General features: G+C 40.8%; 1 protein-coding gene across 2 annotated transcripts in view; it reads left to right on the plus strand.

Moving 5' to 3' along the window:
* The window catches only part of mylka (myosin, light chain kinase a), a 65,097-nt gene that overhangs the window by 48,043 nt on the left and 3,914 nt on the right, over positions 1-13,140 (plus strand). For both annotated transcript variants that reach the window (XM_072685895.1, XM_072685896.1), the window contains exons 19-28: positions 3,067-3,114; positions 3,610-3,737; positions 5,018-5,174; positions 6,684-6,989; positions 7,414-7,446; positions 7,754-7,844; positions 7,986-8,189; positions 8,972-9,189; positions 9,908-10,031; positions 12,007-12,159. In XM_072685895.1, the coding sequence (XP_072541996.1) occupies positions 3,067-3,114; positions 3,610-3,737; positions 5,018-5,174; positions 6,684-6,989; positions 7,414-7,446; positions 7,754-7,844; positions 7,986-8,189; positions 8,972-9,189; positions 9,908-10,031; positions 12,007-12,159 (1,462 nt within the window). The remainder of the gene's footprint in view (positions 1-3,066; positions 3,115-3,609; positions 3,738-5,017; positions 5,175-6,683; positions 6,990-7,413; positions 7,447-7,753; positions 7,845-7,985; positions 8,190-8,971; positions 9,190-9,907; positions 10,032-12,006; positions 12,160-13,140) is intronic.

Below are 13,140 nucleotides of genomic sequence, written 5' to 3' on the forward strand. Positions count from 1 at the left end.
GTTCAGTAAAACGCCTTATAAGAGGATAAGAGGTTAGTGGTGATCACTGGCTCAGCTCATGGATCCTTCTGTTTAACCCTACTTGTGTAAATAATCAGTGTCTGCGGTCTCTCCACATACTACTTCTGAGTTTCAGTTCCTCTCAGTTTTCCTGTTTTCTTAATGTTTTTTTTTTTTTTTTTTTGCTCATTAGCGGTCTAGACCTAAATTTTTGCAAAGTTTCTCAGTGTGTTGTAACAGGCGCTGTACAAACAAACTGACTTGACGTGACTCACATTGTAAATTATTGGTTCCCCAATGAACTGTGCAGTAAAGACGACCCTTAGTTGCCGAAAGTACTGTGATATTGGTTTGATTGGCCGGACTGTATATGCTCTAATGGTGTGGTCTAGAGATTATTAGCCACCTCTGGTGCCTTTAAAAATGTGATGACTCGAAGAATAACTGTAATCCTCTGGCTCCATGTAGACTAAACACTGTAAGATATGAGGACTTGTGAGTGTATAAGTAAGAGATTGAGCAGGATAACTGTTGGTTTAGTTATTGAATGCAAATTATGATTTCATTGGTTACCAAAAAAACGGAAATTAGTTAATTGGGCACAGCAGTATTGATGTGTGGTGGTTTTCATTATTTATTTATTTATTCATTTTTATAAACACTGTGTACATTTACTGACCACTTCTTTGGCCATACCTACCTTATTGGCTTTGTAGGTGTACAGTTGTACAGGCATCATAGTTCACAGTGTGTTTCTGACAACAGGACCACTGTTGACTGGATAGTTGTGATTGGCAAACTATTCTCAACCCACTGTGACTACTATGAAACTATTCTGTCAATATTGCTCTTACAAAACAAGACAACCTAGCTCAAGGGCCCGACAGTGAACAGAACACACCCTATCATTGCTCTGAGCTGAGCCACCTCTGCCTTTCTTCTAATATCTTGTCTTATAGTAGTCTTTTCCATACACAGGGAAGAAGGGACTGACGCATCAAGTGCATCAGGAGATGTGCTACAGTCAGTAATTGTAAATTTGCAAACCTCGTTTACATAATTGGTTTGGATGATTTTGATGAAGGTTTCCTGGCTGAAGTTCAGAACTCTGCAAGAGAGCCCTTCTATGCTGTATTTGGATTATAGAGGAACGGCTGTTTGACAGAGTCCTGGCCCTTGTTGGTAGATTTTTACATTTTTAAATGTGCTCTGCACTGAGAGAACAGCTCTTTAAAGCTGCAGATGTGCCCTACAGACAGAGTTCAGGCAAGGGTCTGACTGATCTAAAACATTGTGTGGTGGATACCAGGGTTACAAAACCAGTAAAGAAAGTTAAATAATCTTCATTTTACAACTTTCAGAACAATCTGAAATAATTTCACATTAGATTTAGGTGCGTTTTAATTGTTGTGGTTGTTATTTTAACCATAATGGTCATCCTTAACATGTTTTATTGTTCAAAGGCTGGAATATGTTTCTACACTTTAGGAAGGGTCTTCCTCAGAGTCTGTTTTATTGTAATGCAGAACACATCTTTATATATCAGTGATATTTGACAGGGTTTTCTTATACAAATACATGTGCAGGATGCTAACATTAAAAGATCCATTTTTGGCAAACAAATTCATCAGTGACACCCTAGTTCAAGCGGCAAATGCCATAGAGATGCAAGTGAGCTGACTACTTATAATATAACTGATAAATCTGACAGTCGTTTAAATCGTTCACTTTCACTCTCCTTTAGACCTCCCTTAGATACTCACATATAAAATCTTAGACTGTGTGTTTATCCAATTGCAGAGCCTTTTGAAAAAAGCTCATGTACGAAGATTCCTACAAAGCAGAAAGCATTACATTACATTAAGAAGAAGCACCTGCTCATTAACACACAAGTTCATATGACTTGGTACTGAATGAATCTGTTAGTACTAGTTGATAACTGCTCCACATGGAGCTACATGTCTAACTAACAAGTGTGTGAGTAAAAGAGGTCTCTGATGAACTTCAGGTGGAGATCAGTGGAATCTCACAGGCAACTAGAACATCACTACTCTACAGCTGGTCTGCTAAGAGTTTGTTTAAGGACTGTCTGTCACAAATGCTTTTGAGCATAGTATTATTCTGTTAGTCTGCCGCACACTTTCCTTTCATGCTGCTAAATGGAGCTATTGTGTTGTTTCCCTTTGATAATAACTTTGCTGGAAAAGTCCTACTGCATACAGATTGCTGATTCCTATCAAGTTAAAGCCCATTTCTTTGACGGGGAGATGGGAGTCATGAAGCTGAAATAGTTTTGTGTTGGAAAAGGGATGTTTTCATTTCCACAAAGAGGAGAGAGGATAGCCTGGCCAGCAGAAAAAGTGCTGGAATGTCTGACGTCCCACAAAAAGACCAAAAAAAAAAAAGAAAATAAAAATCAGTTCTAATTGCTTCAGACTGACTTCGGTGCTGCTGCTGTTGCGTGGAAGTTGCATTAGTTAAACTCTCTAGCGCATTGTTTCATGACAGTAATCAGATGTAAAATAAATAGTACCGAGAACTATTTCCTGGATTCTTTGGGGACTATTTTTAGTATGACCAAATAAGGCAAACACAAAAAGGACATAAGCAGCTGATCTCTCTCAGGACATCCAGAGGAGAACAAGTCTCTCTCTCTCCGTTCTCCCAGAGTTTGCTTAGTGGACTGTTGAGTGCTTGCACAGTTACACATTCACATCCAAGGAGAGCTTTCTGTCTGACTGAAGCCAATGCTCCACTGGCGAGTTGGATGCTTTAGCAATCATGTGTGTTTGGCTGTGTGTATCTGAATTCGGCAGTGCTTTCAGTGAACCCCATGAGACCTGTGAATGTGGATATACTCTTTTATTTCTGCACATTGCTTCACATGATGTATCTGACGACCAGCGTTTCACCCACATGCTGGACGCTAACATATGGGTAGTTGGTTTGAGATGAAGGAACATATGCTAAAGCCATTTCCATTTCCAGTTCTTTGTGGTGTGTAGCACTGAGCCACCTCATTCATAAAGCCTCATGATCTTTCTCTGTTCCTTTTTTTTTTTCCAGATGAAGCCAGAATAAAGAAGCCACCGCCTAAAACACCTCCTAAACAAGGTAACAGAGCCCTGTTCAGAAAAGCAGACCCCTTCAAATCATCATTTGTGGAGAGAACTTTCATGTTTGTCTGTTGAAATCCATTTGGTGCTTTTGAAATGAGATGTGGGCAAGCATGCCTGGGCTGTGAGTTCAGTAGGGTTAGTCATGCCTTAATAAGGCTTTGTCTCCTTCTTTGGCCTACAGCATGTTATCTGTCGTGGGAGTTCTGGAATTGTCCAAACTTTGTTTACCTAATAACACACTTGGACCCTGAGAGCACGCACTTACAGTAGACTGTGCCTTCACACAGACTGGCACCAGCTGTTGCAGGCTCTTTTTGTATATGTGTGCAAATTGTATTAAAATGATGTAAACAGTCTTGTGGTACCAGTTAATGCCCTCCAAACACAGTGTGTGTGCATTTGTGTGTTGCTGTTTGGACACACAGTGTTTGTGTTAGGGGTGCATGCGAACATGCATGCATATATGTGCTTGTGTGTCTGTGTGTTTTAGGTGCCCCCCCTCAGATCCTTCAGTTTCCTGATGATATGAAGATTCTGGCAGGTGAGCGGGTTAGTCTCCTCTGCAAGTTCACTGGAACACCACCGATCAACTGCAGCTGGCTCAAGTTCCGCAAACCAGTAAGCACTTTACTGATAATTAGTGAGGTCAAGCTGCTGCTGGGTCTTTTTCTGTTCAGTGCAGAAAATAAAGAGCCCAACAGCAGTGTTGCTCACTGAAATGCTTGTGAGCAAGGGTCACCCAGTGCCACTGGCCATAACATTTCCTTAGTGACCACTAAAACATTGGGATTCTCTTCCGGTACATATTTACCTTGTATGGCAACTGAGCTGCAAAAACAGCCTGGTCTCTCTTGTAAGCTCATGAAATCCCATGCATTTACATATATCCACCTTTTTAGTTTAACACTTTAGCCCCACTCTTTCACCCTGAAGTCATAAAGAGTGTTTCAGCCCAGATTATTATTTTTTTTTAATGAGAAACAATACAGGCTTCCCAATCAAAACAGGGCTCACTTACATATATTAGTCTGAAAATATTCATGTAAAAAAAAAAAAAAATATATATATATATATATATATATATATATATATATATATATATATATATATATATAAGTGGACCTCGGTGTGCACGTGTAACACACATGGGCTCTTTAAGGTGTGCAACACACCTGGAATACTCATTCTCACCTGGAAAAACATTCAGTATGGATAACTACACATGAGCCAGGTGTCATCTAGAGGGGTATTAAGCCCTCCAGCTTTGGGCTGTGGAGCAGTGGAACTGTATTCTCTGGAGTGATTGAGCTTCATCCAATACCTTTTGAATGATTTGGGGTAGCTTTTGTGAGCCATCCAACATGAGTGCAATGAAACTTTCACAGCAATGCTCCTAGCAATGCTCTAGTGGGAAGCCTTGCCAGAAGAGGAAAAACCACACAGGGGAAAGAAACCAACCCAAAAATTTTCTTTGATTTTAGGAGATGAGTAAGTGTCTGCATATTTTCAGACGTATAGTGTATACTCTACACTAAAATTAAGGTGCTACAAAGAATTCTTTGAAATAAATTGCTAAAGAACCTTTATACTTCTTTAAACCTTAAATATCTTCTTCACCTACAGAAAATGGTATTTCTATAGCATCGCTCAAAGAATCCTTTGTAGCGCTGTTTTTTTTAGGAGACTTGGAGATCTCTGCTCCAACAGTGAAACACTGACCTGGTTCAACTAACTATTCAAATTCTATTATCTAATTCAGTTTCCTCAGTTTCATTTTGCCCACCGAACCTAGACTCGAGCCATGAAAAAATGCACCACTGTCTCAGTGGTCTCAGACTAACAGCACCCTTTTCTGTGCACTTAAACTTCAGAGTGATTGCCCATGTCTTTCTCCACAGATTCAAGTGGGGACGAGTGACATCACCATTGAGAGCACAGACTCCAGCAGTCAACTGACCATAGCAAATGGGCAGCAGGAACACTGTGGCTGCTATACCATCGAGATCAGGAACAACTATGGCATGAGGCAGGCTGCTCTCAACCTCACCATCGTGGGTAAGACTCCATCTCCATCCTCTGTCGTTATGCATTAGACTGCTTTACACCCATCAAATTCAGATCAGTCATTTTCCCTCTAAGTATTCTAACCCTCTAGTAGAACCAGTCACACTGGGTTAGGTTTCAGTTGTTTGTGTCTCTGCCCACAATAACAGAACTCCTTTAGAAAACCTGGTAACAGGATGTACAGTTTTATCATAAGTAGTAAGTAGTAAGTCTAGTGCATACTGTCCTACACATCCACATCAAGCTCAGATTTACGAGGCAGCTTTTAAAGAGGTTCTCCCTTCAGAGAGGACTGTTTGTATGCCACATCATCAGTGTGTTTAATGTAACAAGCAGTTCTTTTTTTTTTTTTGCTGGTGTCCCTGCCTACCAGTTCAACAGCTACACAGCTGTTCTACACAGCATCCATTACACAAAAAAAAAGTTAAACTTGCCAACTGGCAAAGACTCTTTGGCGTTAACTTCAGCTTGAACTGCTGAGCTGTTAAACAAATTCTGAGCATAACGGGCATTTTTTATTTCTTTGTTTTAACTGCTGTCGGACAGATATCACACAGTGACACAAAAATGTAAAGTCATTTGTACGTTGTCAAGGAAATGCCTCAAAAATACACTGTAGTCCTCCTGCCCAGTATCATTTTACACGTTTGGGACTTTAGCCAGTTGCCAATCTGCATCTCCAGCATCTGTTTCACACAAGCAGACACAATAACATTTCTCTGTAGTATCAATATTTGCATAGTAGAGTGCTATAGCATGCCAATCGTAGTGCCTCTCGGGCTGAGGCAACTTGATACTGATGTCTGGTACAGCTGAAGCTTCGGCAGGAATATTAGGAACCGCTTCAGACAGTTATGCACCATGATGGGTTGGTTTCCCATACAAGTATGAAGCCTAGTGCAGGATAATAGTTCATCTCTATTCAGAATGCTGTGTATAGTCCAGGACTAGGCTCAAGGTCTATCCAGAAAACCCTGTCTATGTGCTTGTAGTCACTACATTTATGTATATTCAGTGCTTTTAAGTATTCAGTTTTCCCCATTTACTGCTATAACAGCCTCCATTCCTTTGGGAAGGCTTTACACTAGTTGTTGGAACATTGCTGACAGGATTTGATTGCACTGAGACACAAGAGCATTAGTGAAGTCAGGTACACCCCTTCCAACTTATCCTAAGAGTCTTCAGTGCAGCTCAATCACTGCAGAGGAACGGTTGCATTGATTCATGGCCCAGTGCTGAAGGGCTTATATAAGCCTTTAGTGGATGCTTGTCATTACACACGGCCTTGGCTCTAGAGGCAACGCCAAAGTGTCCCGTTTTATTGCCAGTTCTACTATTGATACTTGTAATGCTGTTGGCTCATTCATCTTATATTGTTCACATGATATGAAGGACTTGTATCATCTTATGTGTTTAATTAATGCAGAAAAAAGGACACATGCTTTTGCTATAACAGTGACAATGTGTCTCTGTTGACTGTGGGCTCTCCACATATTTTAGACAAACCAGACCCTCCTGCACGCATCCCAGCTGTCACAGACATCCGCAAATCCAGCCTCACCCTCTCCTGGTACGGGCCCACGTATGATGGTGGAAGTGCTGTCCAGTCTTATAACCTGGAGATTTGGAACTCTGTGGAGAAGCAATGGAAAGATCTGGTGTCCTGCAACAGCACCTCTTACAACATCCAGAACCTGCTACCTGACAAGCAGTACAAGTTTCGTGTGAGAGCTGTCAATATCTATGGTGTCGGGGAGCCCAGCGCAGAGTCTGTACTGGTGGAGGTGGGGTTGGAGGAAGAAGATGGTGAGCTCCACCTAGTGGACATTTCTGAAATGTTTTCACTTTACATTTATGCCGAAGGACTTGATCTTGGCGTGTAAATCTCACTGGAACATTGCTGATCTTACAAGAACTTGAGAAAACCAATGAGGGCATCATGCAGTTCCAGACCACAATTTGATCCAGTTATTTTGGTACAATATAGAATAAGGAAGGTTTTACACAGTAGTACAATATACAACACATCCAACAGACTACATTTCTTCTATAGTTTAAAAAAAAAATCTAATTTAATAAATATAATTAATTTTTTAAATAATCAAATGCTATTTTAATGGTGTCTTTTATTCTGCCATTTAACATTCCAATGGCAGCGGGTTTAAACAGCTCTACGTTCATTTTCATTATTAATAATATTGTTAAAACAAGTTTTATTCTTGTTCAACAGAGAATAAAGATGAGATTGAGCCTTCAGATGATGGTAAGTGTTTCCTTTATTGATGACAGGGTTGTGGGTTTGACACCCAATACACTAAGCTGACACTGTTGAGCCCTTGAGCAAGGCACTTAACCCGTTCTACTTACTTAACCTAATGAAATCCGTAATGTCTGTTAAGAATGCACTCTGTATGGATGTTTAACACACTAAACTTTTTTCTAAAGGTTTTTCTCACTACAAAAAAATATGTGTATATAAATAATAATATATATTTGACTATATGTGAAAACAGGATAGTAAATGTGTTAAGTATCCTTTTCCCTATTAACCCATACATTTACAATCGCAGAATCGGAGAAGGAGCCAGAGTACAGAGACGTGACTATTAAGACAGATGTGAAGGTTAAAGACCTCTACGATGTGGAAGACAGGCTGGGATCGTGAGTTTTTATGCTGCAGTTACTAAATTCATTAAAGAAAGATCAGTTCACAAAGCTTTACTATTATCTTTACCCCACATTTCCTATTATGTTAATTGTTTGAAGAGGTTTAATGGAGGATCATGTCTTTGATTCCCTCAGGGGTAAATTTGGAACCGTTTTTAAACTGTTGGAGAAAGCAACTAAGAAGGTGTGGGCAGGAAAGTTTATAAAAGCGTACTCGGCAAAAGAGAAAGAAAACGTCAGACAAGAAATTGGAATCATGAACGACCTGCATCATCCGAAGCTCGTGCAGTGTGTTGATGCCTTTGAGGGAAAGTCAGACATTGTGATGGTGTTGGAAATGTAAGTCATTTATTTTTCTCTCTTTATTAATTTTGTGTTTATGCAGTCAGATTAACAGATTGTCTGATTATTATAAATTGGCATTGAAGCACTTTACAAGTAATAGCATTGTAGACTGAATTGGACAGGGAGAATATGTTTACAAGGTCAAATGTTCTAGATGACTTAGTATGACTTATTGATCTGCTTGTAAAAATGGAAATCATTCTTTTAGACACTTAACTTATTGCATTATTTTTTTATTCTGTAAAGGTCTATGTAAGTTACTTAAGAACAGAAAAGTTGACCTATGTGTTGATATATGGAACTGAGAAGTGCTTAGACTGAGTCTGAACCTCTTCACTTCGGTTTAAGTGGAGTCAGAATGTACACAGACAAACCACTTAACCTTGCTGACTCTGAAACTTGACTCCCCTTCCTTAAGGTCCGTATTTCACTGTGCTGACAGTGTTAATGTTACTTGCCTTGAGGTCTTAAGAACCTACAGATGCTCCAGAAAATGTTCATGTACATGAATGTACATCCTTTTAAAATCAACAGATTTTAATTTCTCGTTTGTAGTGTAGTGTAGTCCCATCCATCTGACAAGTCTAGTTTGAATATGACATAACAAACAGCCTTCATTTATCAAATCCATCCGCTGATTAGTCCTCCCACAACATAAAGTGCATCCCTAAATTGCATTTTCAGTTCCACCTGAAATGGTGCACTGGCTGGACCATTACAGGAAGCTAGAACTCGTTTGCAAAAGGTTTAATAGGTGTGTACTGTATATTTTGCAGGGTCTCAGGAGGGGAGCTGTTTGAGAGGATCATTGATGAGGATTTTGAGCTGACTGAGAGAGAGGTTATTAAGTACATGCTGCAGATTGTGGATGGGGTTAGCTTCATCCACAAGAAAGGCATCGTTCACTTGGACCTCAAACCAGAGAACATCATGTGTGTCAACAAAACAGGCAGCAAAATCAAACTCATCGATTTTGGACTTGCTCGGAGACTAGGTATCTCTCTCAGTTCACAGAATAAATGAACCATTATTCAAAATCCAGTAAAAGTAGAGAGTATATATCTACCCTTATTGTTAAATGTCATGTATGATGTCATGCATTATGATGTCCAGATACCTTACAGGTCAGCTGCGTAGGTGTACAATTACAGGCTGCAGGCCAGTTGTTATCTGGTACCATTTTTCAGCCTTCCTCTTCCATCATTGGTTCTGTTCTGACCACAGGATCCCAACTTGCCAGATGTTATTTGGTCGGTGGCCCATTCTTATCACAGCAGTCTGGCGTTGGAATGAGTTTATTAGGCTTTTGGCACTGTTGGAGTTTTTACAAACAACAGGATGTCACTTCTAGAAGACGGTGGTCCACCACCCAGAAATATCCAGACAGGAGTGGATCTGAAGTCTGAAACTGACCGTTAATGAAAGACTAGAGAATGATGCAGACAAATTATAGATGGAAAAAGAGATGCTACAGTCTCTAACTGTACACCAGAATGTGGAGACACGAGACATGCATTTCTAATTAAGATGTAGTTTGTTTAGACACCAGAAACTTCTCATCTGTCATTAAATTAATTTATAGCCAAGTGATATTTGCTGTGTTAGGAGAACTTCACATCAGGAATGCTACTCTGTCTATGTACTTACAGCTAAGCATTGCTAAAGCCTTTTGCCAGCCATGCCTAAATGTATTTCTCTTTCATACATTCCAGAAAATGCAGGGTCATTGAAGGTCCTATTTGGTACTCCAGAGTTTGTAGCTCCCGAAGTAATCAACTATGAAGCAATCAGTTATCCTACAGACATGTGGAGCATAGGCGTCATCTGCTACATACTGTAAGTAACTGATTTATTTATTGTACATAACATTAAGTAATACAGTCTGTCTGTTTAACAAATGTCCAGTTGTGCTTTCTTAGTCTGTGCTTTGATTCTCAGAAATTATCAGGGGGCCCATTTGAAAGTGCGTCTGTTTTTGCATGTGTCAGAGATTTGTGGTTTTAGTGTGTGTTCTTCAGAGATGTGTGTGTGCAAGCAGGTGGTCATCGTACTGAGTTTACATACTCACAGCAGTAGGCGGTTGATCTAAGGAGAGGCCTTGTGTGTGTGGAGAGGGAAATATGTGAGGCCTTGGGTCCTTGCTGTGTTTCTAATACTGAGTTAGAGCTGCTGTGAGCTCTCGTGTGTTTGGAGAAGTGTGTCTCGCTGTGGTAGCACAGTGGCCTCTCTCTGATCTCTTGCTAATGCTAGTCTGGAGAGTCCAGGTTCCAGCCAGCCCAGCTCAAGTGGCTTAGCTATAAAGAGAGGAAAGACAAAGCCACTGTCTGAAGTTTGAAATTTCAGCTCATGCTTGGATTCAGTGGAATAAAAACCTTAGTACTTTAGTGCTTCACAGACTTAAGAAGATCAGAAGCAGAGGACATCAAATAGCCTGCCCTTCAAAAATTGCATATACACTATGTGACAAAAGTATTGTGACACCTGCTCATTTATTGTACCTTCCAAAATAAAGGGTATTCCAAAAAAAGTTTATCCTGCTTTTGTTAAAGTAACTGTCTCTGGTGCACGGTCTACTAGACTTTGGATCATTCCTGTGAGGATACACAGTTCATCCAAAAAGTACTGGATGGAGCACCATCTTTCCAGAGAGCACAGTTCAATTGTTCCACAGCTCAATGCTGTCAATTGGCAATAGGCACGTTGCCAATAGGTTAATATTAATCTGCTTAATAAAGTTCTATTCTGTTGGCAGTACTTCTCTACAGGGACTGGACAAGCTGTGTGTGGGTGTATTAATGCATCTGTGTCAGCAATGGGTGCAGTTTAAAGTAGCTAGATGCATTCATTAGAAGGGGTGTCCACAAACATTTGGACATATAGTGTATCACAAATTAGCATGAAGTCTATTTCTGTCCAAGTTTTGTTTCTTTTTCTTTTTTTTTATACCCATTTTCTGCATGTTCAAATGTACAGCCAGCTATTACCTCTTTTTCCGAATTACTGCCGATGCAATATCGCCGGGCAGCCAGCATGCTCAGAGGAAAACACTGTGTACCTGGTTCTGACAAATCAGCCAGCAGACGCCAATGCAGACCAAAATTATACTGGAGTGCTGTGCAATGCTCCCACCCTGGAGAGAGCGAGGCCAATTGTGCTCTCTAGGGGCCCGGGTGCCAATAGCTAGCAGCAAGACCAGGATTCAGGACCACTCACTGACAGCAATGATATGGGCAATATATTTTTAGTAGATGTTCAAGAAAGGCGCTTTGATGAACATACTCAATTTTTTTTATGAACAAACCTTTGCAGATATTTCTTCATATATAACTGAAAGGTAATAGAAAAGAACTGGAAAAGTAGAGTGGAGAAGGTGCCCCCTGACTTTTAACAGGATGTGTAGGTACTGGATATGATTAAAGGTTTGCTGCCTAATTCATCAAACAAAGCTGATGAAGGATCAGTAGTAGAGTGAAGAAGCATCTGTGTAGGACCCAGCAGCACCCATCTGTTCTGGGTGGGGTTCTGTTTAGCACAGTCTGATTGTGATGATCAGCACAGTTCGAGTTAAACAAAAGGAATCGCTTACAGCTACTGCTCTGAGTACAGAGACGCAGCAGATTGATGGAATTACAGCGACCGCAGGCAGATGCTGAATGGCTGTTCCACAGATCAAACTTGGCGCTGCTGTTTGCTCTTAAATCGCCTCGCCTTTTCACACAGCCCACCCTCTCCATATGCTTACATTAGCTCTCTTTCTGTTACTTTGATGTTTGTGGTCTGTCTTGTTTCTTATGCTGCTTTCTCTCTGCAGTGTGAGTGGCTTGTCTCCATTCATGGGGGACAATGATAATGAGACGCTGTCCAATGTTACCTCGGCAACCTGGGACTTCGAGGACGAGGCGTTTGATGAAATTTCAGACGAGGCTAAAGACTTCATCAGCAATCTGCTGAAGAAAGACATGGCGTGAGTTCTGTCTTAGTGCTCTCCTGCAGGAAAGGAATGTGGTGGTGCACCTCCGAAAAGGATTCCTACACACCTGAACTTTATAGATGATGTGAAACACAGAATGACATTTTATGAGTGCTAGACTGAGTCCTAATAATCCTCATTTTCAGAACACATGCAGGACAATATACAAACTCTTTTGCGGTTGTAGTACCTTGCTCTCCAGAGGTCCAGGATCTTCAAGCAGCTGCATGGCTTGCAGACCCAAACACTTTCCCTTACCATCAGAGAGATAATTAGCATGTTTAAAGAGTTGTAAACTAGTGTGTGTGGGAAGGGGGAGGGTGTGTTTCACACTCAGTTACAGCAAAATGGCTTTGATCAGTTGAAAGAAGTGTTTTCACTCTAAACTGTGGTGTTGATTAGTGGTCCCGGTGAGTGCATACAACACTGATAAGACTTCAGTGGACTTGTTTAATGACCTTTGCTTTTCTTAAAGTGGGGATGTGATTGGTTGTTGTTTTGGCTTGTCTTTACATTTCCACTTCCATTTAAAAGTGTGGCATCACAGTTTTCAGAAATATAAAATTAGGTTTGTACCATGTGTTACATAATTCTGGCTAATTCTAGCTAATTCATCAAATGCTGATGTGAAAATGTGAGCCATACTTAAAATAAATAAATAAATAAATGGACTACAGACTAAGGTGCTGTCACCATGATCAGAGGATCGCTTGTTCGAATCCTGGCCATGCTGCTAGCCATCGGCAGCCGAGGCCCAGAGACAGCACAATTGGTCGTGCTCTCTTAAGGGTGGGTAGATGGCGCTTTCCCCCCACATCGCTTCTAGCGTTGTTGGCTGTCACTGGCGTCTGCAGGCTAGTGCTGGAGACAGGTATGTGGCGCTTCCCTCCAGGCGCGTTGGTTGCCCGGTGATGTGGCTTCGGCAGCAGTCCACTCCCACTGGTAACGGCGGCACTGTGCACAATAGAGGGGAGA

Source organism: Salminus brasiliensis, chromosome 8 (genome assembly GCF_030463535.1).
Source record: "Salminus brasiliensis chromosome 8, fSalBra1.hap2, whole genome shotgun sequence".
NCBI lineage: Eukaryota > Metazoa > Chordata > Actinopteri > Characiformes > Bryconidae > Salminus > Salminus brasiliensis.